We start from the raw sequence: 13393 nt of genomic DNA, 5'->3' as shown, positions 1-13393 counted from the left end.
GAATTAGGGAAGGTTGAAATTTATACTAAAGTGGGGAGATGTGTAGTTGGAAGTTCTTTCAGCAGAAACCTCCCACATGGGACATGTGGCTGCAGATCAGCATCCCGGGGTTGCTGTGGGTAATGCGGGCAGGAGTACCAAGGAGGTAACCTGTGGAGGGGGCGTGGCCCTCTCCTTTACTGTCTGGCTCTGCTCTGCTCATCTTCCCCAGGGACACGCAGGAATGGTGGAGAGGAGCACTTTGTCCCACTGTTCTCCAATCTTGGATAACAGGGGTCTAGATCCAATGCTGGAATTTCCCAGCTGCTGGTTAGGTGGCTTAATGGGTTAAGCAGGGACTAGGTTTGAATTATTTTTGAGGCTCTGAAATTGACAGTGGAGCCCAAAGGCATTCCTGTTGTGGGCATGGGGTACTGGGATTAGTTAACTCTGGTGGAGAGGCAGGGGTGGCTGAGCAGAAGGGGTATGAAGGATGGGTCTTGATTTGTAAATGGCCTACTGTGTGACTTTAGGAAGATTCCTTAACCTTTCTGTGGCATGGTTTCCATAGTGGGTAGAAGGAGGAGGGATAATGTCTTTGAGGTATTTCTAGAGTCTGTTAATGGCTGGGGCCCATCATCGTGGTGAATCACCTAAGACCCAGGGAGGAGTGGCCCAGGGTGGGAACTGTCTGCCTGTGGGCCACATCACCCCTAGTCTGGTCCAAGGAGCTCCTGCCAGGCTTTCTCAGAGGGTCCTGGACTCACTCCCCTGGGGCAGGCCCGGGGAGGCTGGGGACCAACTCTCCTGCCAATGCCGCTTGGCCAGGGAGCAGATGAAGGGGTGGGGGATAGGAGCTCTCTGGACCCTGCACTCCTCCCTGGCTCCTGGGTCCCAGCCCCGGAGCAGGAAGGAGGGAGGGAGGGCCAGTCTTTGTGTACTTTACAGATCACAGCTGCCTTGAGCAAACGATGCCAGCTACCCACCCAGCTCGGTGATTCCACCAAACACAAACAGCTGCCTAGCCTGGCCACCTCCTAGGCAAACAACCCAGCTGGTTTGCAGGGCAACAAGGTCAGGCAGTCCCCCTCAGCCTGGGGCCTGGCCAACAGCAGCTCCTCCTCTCCGAGGGTGCAGTGGCCCATTTCCTGCCACAAGCCCACACAGGATGCCTATCTCAACGGCTCTGGGCGGATGACTTGCAGGGTGGCTTCCCCCGAAACACTGGGGTGGAGGCTGAGGCTCCCAGCAAGGGTGAGCCCTGGTGTCGGGGAGGAAACCGAGGCCCAGAGAGAGGCAGGTCTCCTTCAAGGCCATGCAGCGGAATCCAGGACAGCCCTCACTCCATCCCCAACACTGCAGAGGAAGAGTGGAAGCTCTAGGCTCCCTCAGCAGTTCTTTCAGTTTCTGGTACCCGCTCACTCCAAGGACACAGATGGAAGGCGACAGACCAGTCCACTGCTGTCCCTACCTGTTTCCATACAGGACACCCCTGTAGAGGGAGCAAGCCCCAGAGAGCAGCCCTGGAGCTCTCTCAAGTGCGGGATGCGAAAGACCAACCACTGAAATCTTTCTCAGGTTCGAAAAATTCCCAAGTGACCTGCAGGCCGGCTGGCAACATCCTTCTGGGAGGAGCGGCTTCCGACTGCAGGGAGGAAGGTGGGAGGCAGTGCCTCCAGCGGGTGGAATGGGAGGGGAGCAGCTGGGGGACATCAGGCCTTAAACCTGGATGTCAGATCTCAACTAAGAGCTTAGCTCGGAAAATGGCATTAACGCCAGTTCCTCTGCCAGCAGGGGACGTCCTCTCCGAGTCTCCGTTCGGTCCCCATCTCCCAGCCCTTCCCAGCCTGAGCCCCGAGAGTTGCGCGCTTAACCCTCACCAAGAAGCATGGGCTCCCGGGGGCTCATATTTGCCAGAATGTGGCAGAAGAGAACTGAGTTGGGGCCGGCGGGGGGATCACTCAGTTTTTGCGATCTTCCGCGACCCGCCCCCACCGAGCCAGCAGAGACACCTAGAGCTTGGGACGGCCCCAGGGGCTGTGTCCTGACCCTCTCTCCCTCCCTCCTCTGGGAGACCCAGCTGCCTGGGGGAAGGGCTGAGTCCAACCCAGACGCAGCCAGGAAGGGGCTAGCGCCGAGGAGGGCGGGGGTCTCACGGAAGAGGCCCACCCACCTTGCCCGTGAGGTCGTAGCTCGGACTGCAGGGCGGGGAGCGCTCGGGGGCCTCGCCATCCCGGGTGGCAGCGGCGCCTGGCGTGCCCGTCATGTCCCTGGACGAGAGGTGAGCAGTGCCGGCCCGCAGGCGAAGGAGAGCGCAGGAACGGCCCCGCCCCAGCCCCGCCCACTCCTCCCCTCCCTCGACCCGGACCCCTCAGGCTCCTCCCTCCGTCCCGTCGCCCCCTCGACGACACCGGCTCGGACCTTGCTGTTCCCTGAGGGCACGCAGAGCCGCAGGGTCTGCGTGAAGGGGCGGGCAGCCTCCCTGAGCAACACCGGCTCGGCTCCGTGCGCTTCGGACATGAGCCACATCCAGCCCCGGGACTGGTCCCCTGTGGTAGCTTGCTTGCCCCTGGGGGAGCGGGCCGCGGGGACCCCGTCTGCTGCGGAAGAGTTCCCGTAGTCGCTGCGCACCGCGACAGCAGGCGGCGCCCGAGCCCCGGGCCGTGGGCTGTCCCCAGGTGGCGAGGCGGGGAGTTGGGGACCCCTGGGCTGCGCCTCCGCCGATGGCCCCGAGACACTTCCTCATCTGTTAAGTCACCCGGCCCGAGCTCATCTGAATATAGTTTTGTTTACCAACCCGTACTCGCCTTGCAGCACATGTACGCTGCGGTGTTTTGGGGCCTCTGCCTGGTGCGGGGACTTTGACCCTTAAGTATGGATCACCTCTCATTTCCCCCGGCCTGTTGGTTGTGCCCAGAATGTCCCACCAGGGGAGAGCTTTCGCAAGAGGGCTGCGCAGCACACATCTCCCAGTGGACCGCTCCTGAAGGCGGGGCCGGCCTTATTAACCCATGACACTCACCCTGGCCCCGAGGAGGAGCCAAATAAATTCATGAAGTCGTGGATCATTTTGAGCAGAGCTGCCAGGATATCCCAGGCACCCGGCAGCTCCTGGTGACAGAGAGTGGGGAGTGCAGCTGGGGTTGCCGGTAGCAGAGCTCAGGGGCTCTGTGGCCTGGGCCGACCTTTCAATTACCCCCATCTCCACATTCTATAAGCAGCTTCAAGTTACCAAGGAACAGGGCGGGTGCATTACAGCGGGACTGTTTGAGGGATGTGTAGGGAGGGGAGAGCTGGAGAGGGGTACCTGCACTTTTTTTTTTTTTCAGACAGAGTCTCACTCTGTCGCCCAGCCTGGAGTGCAGTGGTGCGATCTCGCCTCACTGCAACCTTTGCTTCCCGGGTTCAAGCTATACTCCCGCCTCAGTCTCCCGGAGTAGCTGGGATTACAGGTGCGCGACATCAGGCCCGGCTATTTTTTCTTTTTGTATTTTTAGTAGAGACGGGGTTTTGCCATGTTGGCCAAGCTGGTCTCAAATTCCTGACCTCAGGCGGTCCGCCCACCTCAGCCTCCCAAAGTGCTGGGATTACAGGCGTGAGCCACTGCGCCCGGCCTGCAATTCTTAACTTAGGTGTGGAGGTGAGGAGCAGGGGTAGACGTGGCTTATGGGCCACCATAGGCCTGTGGGGACTGACTTTGTACGCCAGCCTCCAGCCCTGTATTTTCTGACATCAGCTGGAGGTATTTTCTGTCAGCTGGGAGAAGCGCCCAGAGTAGGGACAGAGGTGATCTCCAGTAGAGTAAAGAGCTTGGGTTACCTCTTCTGGAGGTGAGCGTGCTATAACCTCAGCTGGGCATAGGGTGGGACTCAAACAGGGAGCCTCAGACTGGAGAGTGGAGGCTGCGCAGCACACTACAGAGGCGTGGTGTTGGTTGCTATTTGGATGCCAGAGGCTCTTGCTGCAAATAATGCCGAGGTTTGCTCAATGCCGTGGGCTCCCGGAGACGGAGTCTCACTCTGTCGCCCAGGCTGGAGTGCAGTGGCGGGATCTTGGTGCATTGCAGCCTCTGCCTCCCAGGTTCAAGCAATTCTCCTGCCTCAGCCTCTGGAGCAGCTGGGACTACAGGTGCACGCCACCACGCCTGGCTAATTTTTGTATTCTTAGTAGAGAACTTCACCACGTTGGACAGGCTGGTTTGGAACTGCTGACCTCAGGCGATACGCCCACCTTGGCCTTCCAAATTGCTGGGATTACAAGCGTGAGCCACCGCACCTGGCCTGGGATGCGGTCTTTTCTCTTCCCTTCCCTCCTCTCCCCTCTCCTCCCTCCCTCCCTCCCTCCCTTCCTTCCTTCTTTCCTTCTTTCCTTTCTCTCTCTCTCTCTCTCTTTCTTTCTTTGCCTGCCTGCCTTCCTTCCCCTCTCTTTTCCTTCCTTCTTTTCCCTTTCTTCCTTCCTTCCTTCCTTTCTTCCTTTCTTTTTCTTTCTTTCTTCTTTCTCTCTTTCTTTCTTTCTCTTTCTCTCCTTCCTTCCTTCCTTCCTCTCTCTCTTTCCCTTTCTTTCTCTCTGTCTCTCTTTCTTTCTTTCTTTTTGTTTCTTTCTTGAGATGGAGCTCTGTCACCCAGGCTGGAGTGCAGTGGCACGATCTTGGCTCACTGCAACCTCCGCCTCCCGGGCTGTTCAAGCCATTCTCCTCCTGCCTCAGCCTCCCAAGTAGCTGGGATAACAGGTGCCCATCATCATGCCTGGCTAATTTTTGTATTTTTGTAGAGACAGGGTTTCACCATGTTGGCCAGGCTGGTCTTGAACTCCTGACCTTAGGTGATCCGCCTGCCTTAGCCTCCCAAAGTATTGGGATTACAGGTGTGAACCACTGTGCCCAGCCAGGATGCGGGTTTTCATTGCAGGAGGGAAATGGTGGAGGAAGAATGAGAGAGGAGACAGGGCATGCCTCATGCTCACCTTCTACTGTAAACCATGCTGTTATGGGTTGAGTTCTGTCCCCCAAAGACAGGTTGAGGTCTGAACCCCCAGTACCTGAGATCATGCCCTTACTTGGAAATGTGGTCATTGCAGATATCACTCATTAAGATGAGGTTATACTAGCATAGGGCAGGCCATTAATCCAGTATGACCGGTGTCATAAGAAGAAAGAGACACAGGGAAAAGACATCCAGGTGAAGACAGAGGCGAGATGGGAGCAGTGCGGCTGCAAGCCAAGGAATGCCAAGGACTCCTGGGAGCCACCAAGGACATGGAAGAGGAAGGAATGACCCTTCCCTGGAGCCTTCAGAGGGAGCGTGGCCCTGCTGGTACTTTGAGTTCAGATTTCTAGCCTCCAGCTGTGGTTCGCGTTGTTGGCTCCAAGGCCCTCTTTGTCCTATGGTGGGTTTGGAATACAGAAGGTTGAACATTAGCGCGAATCATCCAGAAGGAGCAGTGACCTGAAGCACTTCCCTGCTGCGTTGCTGCACTAGTCTGGATGGAGGAATCTGACCTAGGGAAGAAGTCTTTGAACATGGGGAGAGGGGCTGCAGGCCTGCTGGGTCTGCGGTATGTGGGTAATGTCATACTTGGAGGGTGCGTACACTGTCCCCAGGGCCACTGTAATGTCCTGTAGGGTGTTCAAGGGCAGCCTCGGGTGAGTCAGAAGTGGGTTGGGGTCTAAGACATTCAGAATAGGGAACAGGGGCTGTGCAGAATAGGGACTCACTAAGGGATCCGTGTGGTCTCTGGGGAGGAAACCTGGGCCTCCTAACGTTCACTCTGAGGCTGTGTATGCGCTGTGGTAGCCTGTGTCTCTCCCCAGACACACACCACAGACACTCACACGTGTGCACCCACCCCACAACACACCACAGACACACACACCTCACCACACACACACACCTCAGACCACACACACCTCACCCCTCAAATCACACCACACACCTCACCACGCACACCTCAAATCACACCACACATCTCAAACCACACACACCTCAAATCACATCACACACACCTCATACCTCAAATCACACCACACACCTCACCAACACACCTCAAATCACACCACACACCTCACACCACACACACCCCTCAAGTTACACCACACACCTCACCACACACACCTTAAATCACACCACACACCTCACACCACACACACCTCAAATCACACCACACACCTCAAACCACACACATACACCTCAAATCACACCACACACCTCAAACCACACACACACACCTCAAATCACACCACACACACCTCACACCACACACACCTCACCCCTCAAATCACACCACAGACCTCACCACACACACCTCAAATCACACCACACATCTCAAACCACACACACCTCAAATCACATCACACACACCTCATACCTCAAATCACACCACACACCTCACCAACACACCTCAAATCACACCACACACCTCACACCACACACACCCCTCAAGTTACACCACACACCTCACCACACACACCTCAAATCACACCACACACCTCACACCACACACACCTCAAATCACACCACACACCTCAAACCACACACATACACCTCAAATCACACCACACACCTCAAACCACACACACACACCTCAAATCACACCACACACCTCACACCACACACACCTCACCCCTCAAATCACACCACAGACCTCACCACACACACCTCAAATCACACCACACACCTCACACCACACGCACCCCTCAAATCACACCACACACATCTCACACCACATACACACACATCAAATCACACCACATACACCTCACACCACACACACACCCACAAATCACACCACAGACACACCTCACACCACACACACCCTCAAATCACACCACAGACACACACCTCACACCACACACACCACACACACTTCAAATCACACCACAGACACACATACCTCACCATACACACACACTCACACCACACACACCTAACCCCTCAAATCACACCACACACCTCACCACACACACCTCAAATCACACCACACACCTCACACCACACACACACCTCAAATCACATCACATACCTCACACCACACACACCTCATACCACACACACGCACCTCAACTCATACCACACACACCTCACACTACACACACACCTCAAATCACATCACATACCTCACACCACACACACCTCACACCACACACACACACCTCAAATCATACCACACACACCTCACACCACACACACACCCTCAAATCACACCACAGACACACACACCCCCCCACACACTTCAAATCACACCAAAGACACACACACCTCACCACGCACACACACCTCACCCCTCAAATCACACCACACACACCTCACCAAACACACACACACACCCCTCTCTCAAATAACATCACAGACACACACCTCACACACACCTCAAATCACACCACACACCTCACACCACACACATCCCTCAAATCACACACACCTCACAGACACCTCACATCACACACATACACTCTCAAATCACACCACAAATATACACACACACCCTACATCATACCACACACATCTGCCTCACATCATACCATAAATACACATGCCTCACACCCTACATTATACCACAAACACACACTTCATAACATGTCCCACACACAACTTTGTATTATGCCACAAATGTGCACCTCATACTATAAACAAACACACCTACCATCATACCACATACATACACATCTTACATGACCCTCAAACACACATACCTCATTTCACTCCAAACACACACTCCTGTCACCACAGTGCAGCTCCAGGCACAGTTTATTTCACACCATCAACACCTGTGCCACATCACTGTGCAAACACCTGCCTCTCCAATGGACCCCATGCCTCACACCATCACCAAATGTGTATATCACCCTATAAATGACCCCCAACACCTCTTATTGCCTCCAGATCTGAAACGCACACCCCCACAATACCCCCAAATAGACACTCCTACCCTCCTGATCACAGATCACACTGTCATTGTCATGCAGCCCTGCTGATAGTGGAGGTACCAAGTGTCAGTGAGACAGACCCTCATGCATGTTGAAAGATGGGGGGGCTCTTGTGTACACCTCAAACCACACACATACACCTCAAATCACACCACACACCTCAAACCACACACACACACCTCAAATCACACCACACACACCTCACACCACAGACACCTCACCCCTCAAATCACACCACACACCTCATCACACACATCTCAAATCACACCACACACGTCACAACACACACCCCTCAAATCACACCATACACATCTCACACCACATACACACACATCAAATCACACCACATACACCTCACACCACACACACTTCAAATCACACCCCAGACACACACACCTCACCATACACACACACTCACACCACACACACCTAACCCCTCAAATCACACCACACACCTCACCACACACCTCAAATCACACCACACACCTGCCACACCCCTCAAATCACACCACACACCTCACCACACACACCTCAAATCACACCTGCAGAGATGGGGGCAGGGGCCTCCCTGCTATCCAGGTCGATGGCAGAAAACTCCAGAGCTGGGGAACAGCACAGCCCAAAGAGCACAGGGTCGGGATGTGGGAAGGAGACCCGGGCAGAGACTGGAGGGACAAGGCCTCAACTCATGTTTTGCAAAATGTGGCGCATGGACCCCCTGGGTCAGAACCCCCAGATTCTGGGCCCCCCACGTGGTTTTACTGAAGCAGCATGTGTATGAGGGAGCTTAGAATTTGCATTTCAGATGAGCTTCCCCCTGGAGGCTTTTATGTGCGCTGAAGGAGTGTTTGAAACCACTGGTCTAAACTGTGCAACAGCTTGACCAACAGATGAGAGATTCAGACTTTATTTGGAAGGCAATAGTGAACCGTGAATGTTCAGGTGGGGGATGAGCAGAGTGAGGTGTTTTTTTTTTGGTGTTGTTGTTGTTGTTTTGAGATGGGGTCTCACTCTGTTGCCCAGGCTGTAGTGCAATGGCATGATATCGGCTCTCTGCAACCTCTGCCTCCCAGGTTCAAGTGATTCTCTTGCCTCAGCCTCCCAAGTAGCTGGGATTACAGGCGTGTGCCACCACGCCTGGCAAACGTTTTTGTATTTTTAGTAGAGAAGGGGTTTTGCCATGTTGGCCAGGCTGGTCTTGAACTCCTGGCCTCAAGTGATCCGCCCGCCTCGGCCTCCCAAAGTGCTGGGATTACAGGTGTGAGCCACCACGCCTGGCCTGAGTGAAGGTTTTGAAAGAGGAATTTTGCATCAGTGTTTAGGCAAGACTAGGGAATTTGGGGGAAACTGAGGAGAGAGGTAACAAGGAGGACCTGAACTGTGGTGGACTGGAAGGACCCCTGTGTGAACCCCATCGACATCAGTGTGCCATAACCCCATCAGCACGACCCCCACAGCCAGTTTGATGGGGCTGGTAGTGGAGAATTTAGGGAAGGTCTTGACTGAGAGGCATCTACACAGGACCTGGGCAGGTCCCACTTCCAGAAGGCGATGGGCCTGGTAGTTTATGGGTGAAGGCATGCCCGAGGTAGTCACCCTGCTCACCTCTGGCTCCTCCAAAGTGGGAGACCAGGTGCTCTGTCCCTCCCCTGCCACCTGGGCGGCACTCAGCCTCCTGAGCGGAGCCCGTGGCAGCACCTGCCTCCCTTCCCATCATGCAGGAGTTGCAGGCTACAGCCTGGCCAGCGGCAGGGCCCTTATCCATGCCATATCTCAAATCTCCGTGAGAAGGACAGATGGGTAAACAAGTGTCTGGTAGCCTGGCTCTCCGGGGACCCACAGACCACTGATATCTGGAGGAGACCCCGATGTCCACCAGTTCTTTGCTCAGGTGTCCCCAGGCTGAGTTTCTGGCCAGGGGCTCAGGCCCTCACTCAGCGTAAGCAGGCAACAGGTTTGTCCTGAGATGCACCAGAACATCGGGTGCTGGCCGGTACCAAGCAGGCAGCCCAGGCTCTAGGAGGCCCACCCTGAGGTCAGTGGGAAAGCCCAGCGTGTCTCATCTCAGGCTAGACAAACAGTTTGACCACACACTTTCTTTTTCCTTCACAGGAAATCGGCCTCAATTTTCTTGCCAAGCTAGCGGCAAAATTTGGAGATCTCACCTCTGTGGTCTGTGGAACGTGAGTCAGACTTTGCATGTCCACAGCCACATCCACCCCACTCTCTTCCTTCCTCACCAGACAGGCAGAAGGGTGGGTGAGGAGATGCGGGTGTGACCCTGAGGGCAGGGTGTGCCCTGGAGGCTGAGAGCAGACTGGGCCTGGGCTGGGGTGGGTGACGCCTGGCACCAGGTCATCCTGGTTTGCTTCATGGCAGCCTGGTCCCAGACCTCAGGGATTGCCAGGTAGCCTTGGCCTCCTGGGTCTCAGCCCTGCCCTATTCAGCACTACCAGAGCCCAGCCGGTCCCAGTCTGGGGAGACCCCTGGGCACTGGTGTTTCAGGGCCGATTCTAGGCCCCAGAACACACCTGAACCAGGCACTCACTTCCGCTTTGCCTCCTGGAAGGTCACGCAGAAGCTATGTTCATTGTGAACCCCTGCCTTCCTGGCTGTGACCCAGTGGGCAAGCCCATTTTTCTGGGTTTTCCTCTCTCTCTTCCCATCAGTGTGGCACTGCTGCGTCCTGACCCTGAGTGTGATCTCACAGGCCCTGTGCTCTGGTCTCAGAGGTTCCCAAACATCCGCGTTGTCCAAGAAGAGATGTTTGCTCTTCCCCATCTTGAGATGCTAGGATTCTGGAGTCCCAAGGGAAGGCCCTGCTCTTCCTGCCACAGTCCGAGAGAGGAGTGGAACCCTCTCCCAAGGTCTTCCCAGGAATTCAAGGGCAGCTGCAGCCGCAGGCACGGGACAATGCGGGGAGATGGGATATGCGGTAAAGGAGGGATCCCTTGTCCCGCAGAGAGGCTGTGGGCAGAAAAAGCCGAGGGCACTGGGGTTCCTTAACCCGAGCCGCCCTTTTACCATTTTACCGAGGACTAAACACGGAACTGTAACCTGGGCCTGCCAGCTCCCTGAGACCCGTGTGACTGCCAAGTTTGGACTGTGCTGAAAACTTTGTTGTCCCTTTGTCCCTCCAGATCTTCTTGCCTTGGAGGGCTGACCTGAGCTATCCCATATTAAAATATTTTTTGCTTTCTGGCTTCCACTTGCGTTCATCCAATGTGGAGCCCCAGAAGGAGATGGGGAGCAGGAGGAGAGCAAGGTGGGACAGGGGATTGTTCTCCTGGCTGCCTCCCTGGGGGGCTCCCATGGGCTTCTGTGTCCCTCCACTGAAGGTCCCACGCAGCTCCTGCCAGGCAGCTCACCCAGCAGCCAGCTTTGTCCCTGGGTTCTGGTGAGGGTGCCTTCCCTTCCTGCTTGAGGCTAGAGGTGGGCGGAGTTCCTGGACTACCCAGGGGCAGTGCACCCTCCCTCCTGGTCACCCAACACCCTCCTACACCTTGGGGAACAGTCTTCTCCTTAATCCTCCTTGAATGATCCAATGCGAGTGTCCACCTGTTTCCTGCTGGCACTCAACAGAAACACGCTGGGGTCCTGAGCCCAGGCCCAGAGCTGGCAGTGCCAGCCAGTGCTTACCGTGAATCCGATGCCCACAGTGGCCGAGAAGGAGCCGGGGATGAACTTGCCCTGATCGAACTGAACCAGCAGAGACGTCTTTCCCACACCACTGTCGCCCACCAGGATGGTCTGGAAGGGAATAATAGAGAGAGAGGTGAGGGCCTGCGATGTGAGTTGGCCTCAGAGGTGTCCTTGTGGCTGTGGGAGTGGATTCTTTCTAAGCACGCATGTGCACAACATGCACACACACACACAGAAACACACATGCACAAGACACTGACACACACATACAGACACAGAAAAACATGTACACACATACACAGAACACACATGCACACACAAACATATATGCACACACAGAACACACATATACACACAGAAACATACACACAGAAGCACACACATACACATACACACATGTACAACACATACACACAGAACACACGACACAGAAACATACATGCACAAGACATGTACAGACACAGAAAAACACATGTACACACATACACACAGAACACACATGGCACAGAAACACACACACAAGACACATACAGACAGAAAAACACATGTACACATGTATGCACAGAACACACATGACACAGAAACATACATACACAAGACACATACAGACACAGAAAAACACATGTACACATATATGCACAGAACACATGCACACACATATGCACAGAACACACATGCACACACATGCACACACAGAGCACACATATACATACAGAAACAGATGCATACAGAGGCACACACACATAAACATACACACATACAACACATATGCACAGAACACACATGATGCAGAAACATAGGCACACACACAAACACATGCACACACAGAGAAACACACATGCACACACAGACAAACATGTGTACACACAGAAACACGTACACAGACACAGACACACTTGTACAACACATACACACAGAACATACATGCACACATAGAAAGAACACACACATGCACACAGATACAGATACACATACACACAAAAACATATCTACACACAGAAACACACAAATACACATAGTACACATAAAACACACATGTACACACAAACACACACATACACACAGAACACACACATGCACACAGACACATGTGGAAACACATGTACACCAACATGTATCCTCATATACAGACACATGCACACATGCAAACACACAGAAACACAGAAACACACATTCGCACAGACATGCATATACACAGACACAGACACATGTGCACACAAAGACATGCACACAGAAACATATACAAAGACATGCACACAGACACACATGCACACACACAGAAACTCAGAAACACACAGACATGCATACACAGACATGCACACACAGAGACATGTATAACACAAACACATATATATATACACATACATATGCACATTCACACAGACACACAGACACATATACACAGGCACTGACACACAGACACACATTCACAGACATGCAGCATACACGCAAACATGCACACATGCACAAATATACACACAAACATAAACACAAACACAGACACAGACACACACATACATAAAAACACATACACATGCACACAGATACCCACACATACACCCAGACACAAAACACACTAAAGTCTCGATTTTCTATTGAAGTCACTGAAAGGGGCGTGAAGGCACAGAGGAGATCTCCCTCCAAGTTAATGAGCATCTGAAGTGACCATGAGAACGTGTCTCTCAGACTTCCATCCACAGGGGCATCCATGACCGATGGTCCCCACTGCCGTGCTCTGAAAGCCATCATTTTCGTGTTTGCACCAAGGTCATGCTTCCTACAGGCAATTACCAGCCAAAGGCGGAGCACAGCAGGGACACTGAGGCAGGCCTGTTCCTGGGAGACACAGGA

The 13393-nt window shown here is 53.9% G+C and overlaps 1 protein-coding gene across 5 annotated transcripts in view; it reads right to left on the bottom strand.

The window, feature by feature from the left end:
* Positions 1-13393, bottom strand: part of RAB37 (RAB37, member RAS oncogene family) — a 77627-nt gene that overhangs the window by 7847 nt on the left and 56387 nt on the right. For 2 of the 5 annotated variants that reach the window (XM_016932905.4, XM_016932903.4), the window contains exon 2: positions 11540-11650. In XM_016932905.4, coding sequence (XP_016788394.1) covers positions 11540-11650 — 111 coding nt within the window. Of the gene's footprint in view, positions 1-2152; positions 2313-2400; positions 2731-11539; positions 11651-13393 lie in introns of those variants that run through there. The other 3 variants (XM_016932907.4, XM_016932904.4, XM_016932906.4) reach the window with 3 other exon arrangements.

Source organism: Pan troglodytes, chromosome 19, assembly GCF_028858775.2.
Source record: "Pan troglodytes isolate AG18354 chromosome 19, NHGRI_mPanTro3-v2.0_pri, whole genome shotgun sequence".
NCBI lineage: Eukaryota > Metazoa > Chordata > Mammalia > Primates > Hominidae > Pan > Pan troglodytes.
Note: the sequence above shows the minus strand (reverse complement) of the source record. Positions and strands in the feature narration are given on the sequence as shown.